General features: G+C 44.5%; 1 protein-coding gene across 1 annotated transcript in view; it reads left to right on the top strand.

Moving 5' to 3' along the window:
* The first annotated feature begins 205 nt into the window (after positions 1–205).
* The window catches only part of AKAP12 (A-kinase anchoring protein 12), a 30,309-nt gene continuing 22,237 nt past the window's right edge, over positions 206–8,277 (top strand). The window contains exon 1 of the mRNA XM_021540535.1: positions 206–343. Within this exon, the coding sequence (XP_021396210.1) occupies positions 206–343 (138 nt within the window). The remainder of the gene's footprint in view (positions 344–8,277) is intronic.

The following is an 8,277-nucleotide window of genomic DNA, read 5'->3' as shown; positions in this document are numbered from 1 at the left end:
TTGCTGCTCTTGCTCGCGCTTTTTTTTCCCTCCCCCCTCCCCCCCCCCCGCTTTTTTTTGTTTGTTTTTTGTTTTTTTTTTTTTTAATTTCCCCCCTGTCGCGTCCTAAAGGAGTTTGCGGAGAGCCGGGCTCCTTCATTCCCGGCTTTGCCGCCGCCGCCGCCCACCGCCAGCCCGCGGCTCCGCACGGCCGCGGGGCAGCGCCATGGGCGCCGGCAGCTCCGCCGAGCCGGCCGCCCCGCAGGACGGGGCCGGGGCCGCCGCCGAGCCCCCCGGCACTCCCCCAGAGCCGCTGCCGGCGGAAGACGCCGCGGAGCCCCAGCCACCAGCGGAGCCCGCCAAGGTAAGGCAGGGGCGGCGGCGGGGAGGCGAGGGGGGGGACGCGAGGCGGCGGCGCCCGCCGCGCCCCCGGGCCGGGGAAAGTTTCCCGCCGCGGCCGCGGCCACCTGCCGCAGCGCTGGGCACCTCCCGGGCCGGGCACGGAGCGGGCGCGGCGGGGCCGGGGCTGCGCCACGGCCGGCGCCGCAGTCATAAAACTCCCGCCGGCGGCAGCAGCGGCGGGGCGGGGGGCGAGGGCGGCTGCGGGGGCGCCGCCGCTTTTGTGTGCGGCCGGGGCGAGAGGAGCCGCACCCACCCGCGGCGAGGTCTGCGCCAAGGAGCCTCCTGACTGCGGTCCTTCGGCCGGATCGCCGCGGCTCTCCGCAGCCCCCCCGCTCCATCCTCTCCCCTCCCGCGGGAGCAGGTGGGAGGCGCGTCGGGGCGCGGCTCGGCCGTGCCTTCGGCTGGGCGCCAGCCGTGCTGTGCCCCCGTTCCCGCCCCGTCCGCACCCCGGGGCTCCGGCTCACCTGAGCCGCCGCCGCGGGGAAGGGGCGGCGGTGTCGGCGGCGAGGGCTGGAGCCGTGCCTTTGGTGCGGCCCGCTGTCGTACCGCATCGGGGGCAATGGGGGAGGGACTCCCGAACTCCCAGCCCGTGGGGAGCGAAGGAGCCCTAGGTATGTGTGATTTAAAATAAAGAAGAATTGAAAGAAATTCTTTTAAAGCATGTCTGGTGTTTAAAAATAGAGTATGAATGAACCCATTTATCCCTCTGGAATAGGCGCGTTTAGGGGATTTTGGGACTGAAAGAGAGGTTATGTGCATCTGGGTGTTTACATAGTGTGGCATTAGGGAGTTTGTGAGGGGAGAAATAATACCACGTTCTGCCGAGATCCCCTTCTTTGGGCTCTTCAGAGTTTGGGTGCTCAGAGCAGGGAGACTCCGAAGTTTCTGTGACTGGTGCGTGGGTGTATTAGAGCTTGAGAACCGGTTATGACTTTGTTTCTTTGACCTTGTGGTTCAGATTTAACTTTCAAGTTGAATTTCCCATAGTTCCTGGCTGCCACTAGACCTCCTTGTGCGTGTTTTGACAGATTTGAAAACCACATTGCGAATGAACTTTAAATTAACTGATTTTTTTTTTTTTTTTTAACTAAATAAGCACTGGGGATTGGTGTTGGTTAACAAAATATTTAGCAATTTTGTTGGACGATTTTAGAATTCAGATGCTGATGTTTAGAAAAGAGGGACTTTATATTGGGCAAGCATTTGACTGTTGTGGTTGTTGAAAATTTAAGATAATTTGACTTGAAGAAGAGATGTCATATTCATAGCCATGTTTATCCAGTTATGGGAACTAAGACCCTCTAAAAAAGAGAATCGCATTAACTGTTCTCAGGTACAGATTATTATTAATACTATGTTTTATGTCTTCTAAGATTTAGGAAAAAATGTCTTCTAGTAGATTTTTGCCTGATTATTCAAGTAGAGCTGTTTAAAATTGGGGAAGTTCTATTACCATTTTACTGCTATAAGAAGTTTTATTACTGCTGTTCTAAAACAGCTGGTTTTGCCTTCCATTACATTGCATAAAAAGAAAAATAGGTTTTAATAAAGTTTAGTCATACTTTTTTTGTCTCATTTAGTCTGTCTTACTAAAGTAAAGTAACTTCATGCAGATTTGTGACAGTTTTTCATCAGTATTCCTTCCAGCTCTTTGAATTTGAAAATTACCAGGTCTTGCAGTGCCCCTAGAGAAATCTGTAAGATAGTTAATTTGTTTGTGGAAGATTGGGAATCTTTTGGAGGGTGGTCTTCCTTTTTTGCATTTTCTAAATTAAAATGCTTATTATAACCCTTTTAGAAGAAAAAATTTTGGAAACTGATTTCAGTGGAATCCAACTTGAGTATGCCTTGGCAAGGCAATGAATAAATAAACTGTTTAAACGACTAGTCTTATACAGGGTATAAAATCTCAGAAGTTGTGCTTTCTTTTGTGATGTGAAATCCTTGAAATATTTAATTAAATTTCTTTCATGACATAGTTGCATTTTTTACAAGATGAAAACCTCTTCGCCTTTTCTTCTAGAAAGGAAAAAATGTGTAGTTATTAAGCAGTTTTGTTATTTACATGCGACTCTTTAGCCAGGTACCAGTTTTTGGATGTCCTGGTTACCAAAAGGGAGGCTGTATATTTTGGTGTTGCTCACTTCTACAGCCCAAGGACCCTGGATAGCACTTTTCTACAGAGCAAGGGATATTTAGGAGCCTTTTGGGCACTGGCTTGTGAACACAGCAGGATAAATGTGGGCTCATGTGGCGAGTACCTCAGCTGTTGACCCAGTCTTCTCAAAAGTTCCTGGTGAATTACACACAAAGCAACTCCAGAGTTTCTAGCCTGTTACAGTACTAGGACTTGAAATTGGTGGGTTTCTTTACTGTAGCAGACAAAACTTAAATTCTGGCAGTGGAGGAGCTGCTCCTTCAAGACTTAAATTCTGGCAGTGGAGGAGCTGCTCCTTATCTTGCATAGCCACCCCACTGTGGGAAGCCATCTCTGCAGGGAAGTGTGAGACATCCTGATGGTACTAATCCATTCATCTGCCTGAACTGAATTAATCAGATCAATAAATTGACACCTGAGGTCCTATTGAAACCAAGGGGCAGAGTATGGTTCTACAGAATGTTGATTTTGGTGGAGTTACCTCATTGCTGTTTTAGCAGCAATGCTCTTTGACCCCTCCTTTTCTTCTTCCCCTGTTCTTCCTTGTTTTGCTTCAAATGATGCAGTCTCACTTGGCTGTGTTGAGTCCTAACCTTGCCTTTTTGTAAGCAGGTTAAACTGACTAACCCTTCAGGAAACTGAAATTTATTCTTGCTGGACCATTTTCCTGATCTGCTTGTGAGTTCATTTGACTTCTACATTGTAGAGGTAAGACCAAGAACCAGGAGACAAGCACTTCCAGCAGGGCAGGAGGGGAAATGAAAAAAACTTCTTCTGTTGGTAGCAGTGAGCTGGTGAAAACTCATTGAAACCTCAGGGGCAGACTGTTCTGAGCAGCATGGAGGCCTGAAGCTTGGCCTGAGAAGGATTTACTAGATTTCAATAGTGTCAGAAATGCGAACAAGATCCTTTCGGTCTCGAAGAAGGCCAGACAAACCTTTGATGTCTTGAGCTGACAAAAGCCATGGGGATGTCCAGTGAGGTGGTTCATGTGCTCCTGCTTCCTCCCCAGAGCACCTGCAGCTTCTCCTTTAATGCATCTGACACTGTGCGAGCTCGTTCAAGGAGCTAAGCCCCTGGAAAACTGTTCCAGTTCTTTGGCAAGGTCATTCTCTGCTGATTTTCTGAGATTCTGGGACTCAGCAGAAGCTGCAGGTATAGGGGAGCAGGCAGGATCTTGTGGCTGCAGTTGGACATGAAGCTGGGTGACGCTTCTGTTGGTGGTGGCATGTGGCTGGATTGGTTTAGGCATCTCTATTTTGTGAGCACCTTCTCTGTTCGTAGCAGTGATGTGGCTCTCCATCCAACTTCTAATTTTGATGCTAAGCATCGAAAAGATGGAAAAAAATGCCAGTGTGGTGCCCTCCCATGGGACAGAAGGTGACTTCAAGCCATGTGGGCAACACTGGGATAGCAGTGTCATCCTACCAACATTGCAGCTAACAGTGACAATCACGCACATGCCACTTTTATTTTATTCGTTAGTTCAAGGCGGCAGCTTTAATACAGGTTTCTTTCTGTGGCCCTGTGGAAGGAGCCAAGCTCTGTTGGAACAGCTACCTGAAACAGTGTAGGAAAACTTCCAGAGAGAGAATCTGGAACAATACAGGCATGCTAATAAGCTATTCTTGCATCAAAATCTAGGTTTGTCAGAGAAAATATTTTATTGATGGCTTGATTGATGTCTTGAAAATGTGGTGTGGTAGATTCCTGGCTTGCTGGCATGCGAGGGCCCCCACTTGAACAGCGAGTCATTCAAACTGTTTTCAGGGTGCTTCCATTTCTGAGTAGTAACTTGATTATGCTACCTGTGTTGTAATGAGAGCAAGTGTGTGCTAGACAGTAAATAGTTGGAACTGTCTCTTCTTAAGAGGTTACCAGCTGAGATGTCAGTGTCTTATTGTCTGAGTTCCTGACAAATAACAGCTGGGGCAGACTTACATCTGCTGTTTAAACAACTGTGTTCTGGTGAGGGAGCTGAGTCAGCCTGAAAATACTACGTTAGCAGTGGTAAAACTAAGCTTATTCAAGGGAAGTCCCTAGACTGTGTCTCTGGGAACCCCAGTTTGAGATACTTGGTCTGAGGCTGTGGAGTTCCTCTAGTTCAGCAGTATCTGATTCCTGTTAGATACTTCTTTTCCAATTGGGGAGGAAGAGTCTGGTACAATTCAGTGGTAAGTTTGGAGGGCTGACCATGCCTGTGGAGCGGCTGGGGTGAAAGAATAAAAATGTGTAATTGAAAAAATGCACATTGGAAATTGGTGTCATAGCAGCACCAAAAGCATGAAATAGCCCCCTAATCTTATAGGAGATAAGAGGGAGGTGGTAGAGGGAGTGGCTGGCCACTTTGGAAGCCGAGGCAATTAGCTTGTGTTTGATGTGGTAGAGGCTAAGGAGATGCAAAGAGGAGCTTCGGGACTTTGGAAGTCCTCCAGGTTGGAAATGCAAGCCTGGGTGTGGTTGCTGAGAGGAGAGGTACGTGCTTTGTGCTCAACCCTTGTTCTGACTGGTCCTTAGGGCCTGGATAAGCTGTACCTGTGAAATGCTTCCATAAGGTGGTGTCTGAAAGAGCTGAAAAGTATGAGACCTGGGAAAGAGCTCTGTTTGGATCAGGCTTCAGAATAACAGATTGAAGGTAGTGTTTCTTTCACAGGTTGCAAAAAGAGATCATGGGGATGAATTGAGTGTAGAAACTTATGGATGTTTTGAGTGTTTTGTTTTATCCATTTGGATTTTGAGGGTAGTCATCCATAAGGAGGTGTCACAGTGAAGTCAGAATGAGAATTGGAAGAGATTAGGATAGATAAGGAGATGAAAAGTGCAGAGAAACTTATTGGCTTTATGCAGGAGGCAGAAATACAGTAATCAAATTAAGTATGATGTTATGTGCCTTACAGAGGAAGGGGCTTGTGTTTTCTTCACCTGGAACTTGCAGTATCCCACAAACCTTTAATGTGTAGCTAATGCAAAACAAGACAAACTGCTGTGAACAAAGAGTTGGAATGATTCAATTTTTTTCTTTTCCCAAGTGTTGGTGTTTGAAAACCTTTTTAATGGAGCAGCATGTACTAAAAGCAGACTCCCAGAGCACAGCAAGTCTTTCCCAGAGTTTCAAAATCAAACTACAGGAAAAATATTAGAGACCATTATGTTAGTTTGCTCAGTTGTTCAGACAGCTGGATCTGGCTATTTTAGTAATCTAATGTAGAATCACTGTAGCAGGATTAACAGAATGAAGCAAAATTAACTCTGGTACGTTTGGGCCTGGTGTGAGGAATCTCTGGAATGATTTGGGTCTGGTACAAGGAATGTTGGGAATGATGGTGATTGCTGATGGGGGAAGAGGCTGGGTGCTGTGAACCCCTCAGGAAGATCGCCTGAAGGAAGTATCCATTAATGTACAGTGAGATCAGGGACTTGCAGTTCATCCATATCTCATGCAATTTGTTGTGTTAATTTATCCATTTTCAATTTTGTGTGCATTTAATGCGGTCTAACAGTTGGGCCCACTGCTGGATGCAAGATGGAGCAGAGGGTGCTCTTGGTTAGAGTGACATGGGCAGCAAGCCCTGTGCATTTTAGTCTCATTAGCTGGGCGTCTGCCCTTTGCTTCCATCTTTGTGGTGAATGTGAGGCAAATATGAAAAAAATATATGCAGTATGTACAGTAATGGAGTGCTGCTTTGCTAATGGCCCTTTGTTTTGGGAATGAAGAAGCTGAAAGATCAGTGAACTGGATAACCAGTTCCCCTTGGTTTCTCCCACGTTCATGAGACAACACATCCATAAATTAATAATCAAAGGAGTGTAATGAATGTGTGCCACAAAAAAAACTGATAAATGTTGGTAAACCTGCCAAATGTAATGTCTCATTACTTGTAGATAAATGCATGAAGCTAAGCAGAGATTCCTAATACCGTTAATTTTTGTCTTTTTAAATTTTGTTTTCACCCATCTCTTTAAACTCCGATGTTGTATTTGTCTACGCTTTACAACTATTCTCAATGGAATTAAGAGCACTGCTCAGCAAATTAGATATAATTGGACTAAACTGCAGTTTAGATCCCTTCAGAGAAATGAAGCAGTTAATGTGAAGGAAAACTGAAATTAGTTTCTTTTGAGGACTAATGCAGTGGGACAGACTGCACTGACCCTCATAAAGAGCCTGAGCAACTTTTTTTAAAACACAATGTTTTTTTTCTTTATTTAATCTAATGATGATGTTATGTCTTCTTTCACTTTACAAACTCACCAAAGGTTTCTTCTCCTTTGCGCATGTTTTAATTTGAAAAAAAATACTATTGTTTTATTAGTTTTGATTATTTAATTATTTAAAGCAGAACACTTGATTTGAAAATCTAAGTTTGCCTTCCCAAGGGCAAGAATCACATCAAACTCTTCCCCAAGAGACTGGGGTAAAAAGGTAGGGTTATATTGCAGGTCTGGTCAGATTTGAAAATGTTGAGGTTTTCCATGTATTTACATTTTCTACTCAGTTGTGGCAGATGGATCCTGTTTCCAAAAAAGAACTTATGTACAGAGTGAACAGGGATTATAATTAAACTGTCTGGTTGTAAAAACTGCTTATAGTCTTACACTTAGTGATGTTTTATATTTAATTTTGTTTTTCATGCTGGAAGGTATTGCAGATTTAACAGATCCAAAAGATTATCTGCTAGGCCCAGTGACTTCTGAATTTTGGTCTGAAATCACAAATCTTTAGGATTATATAAAGTCACTGTTTTCCTGAATGCACCAAAACTATAGAATTAAGAGCTGGGATAATTACTACAATTGTTAATATTTTATCATAACAGTCTGTGTGCAATTTAAAAAGGAGACAAGCTGTACTGCGTTGACATACCAAGTACCTTTGTACTCTGGTTCTTTGCAGAGTCTACTGGTGCTTAATCAGGCAAATGGTTGACTCTGTACATGTGTCTATACATGGGACTGGCTTTAAAATGGTGTGCTGCCCAGGGGAGGTTTGGAAAGAAAGACAAAGAAATCTTTGAATAATGTGAGGAATGCTAAGATATTCAGTGCTGTTGCCTTTCTTGTGACTTGAAAGAATTGTTGGTGGTAATTCTGAGAGTGTCATCTTGAAATAGTCATCCATGGCTTTTTCTTCAGATAGCCAAGTTTCCTAAGAGCCAGTCAAGTCAAGGTTCTTGTGTTTGCGGGACTAGCAGTTGTCTTTCAAGAATGAATAATTAAAATTTATTATTATTAAAAAATAGTAACGGTCCTCTACCAAATTTATACTGAAGAATCTTAAAGCCTGTCAGATTTAGGTTGTTGTTTTCTATGTCTTGATTTTCTTGCTTGTCTTTAATCAGTTACTCCCACTCAGCTAATGCTGTGTGGAACTGCAGTGGAGCTTCCCAGGGTTTACGTGCCTTTGTTTGGTAGTGTGGTGTCTTCATCTCTCCTGAGTTCCTGTGTTTTAGATTTGTGGGAAGCATGATGTGAGAAGTGGGAATGTAATCTGAGTGTTGAGCCATTCTGTATTTCTTCTATTTAATATCTGGTCTCAGCATGTGAAAATTCTAAAGCCAAATTATTCCATCTGTGGTATTGGCAGTGAGCAGAATGGGATCCTTTTTCGTGAGGTGGATTATGTGGCTGTGAAAGGCAGCTTTGAGAAGTGCAACAACGCCGGGTGGAAACAATTTGGCTTAATTAAGGGCTTCTGAACTGAAAATTTGGAACCTGCATGCACACTCTTCATTGTCTGT

The sequence above is a fragment of the Lonchura striata genome, chromosome 3, assembly GCF_046129695.1.
Source record: "Lonchura striata isolate bLonStr1 chromosome 3, bLonStr1.mat, whole genome shotgun sequence".
NCBI lineage: Eukaryota > Metazoa > Chordata > Aves > Passeriformes > Estrildidae > Lonchura > Lonchura striata.
This window is presented reverse-complemented; position numbering and strand designations above follow the sequence as displayed.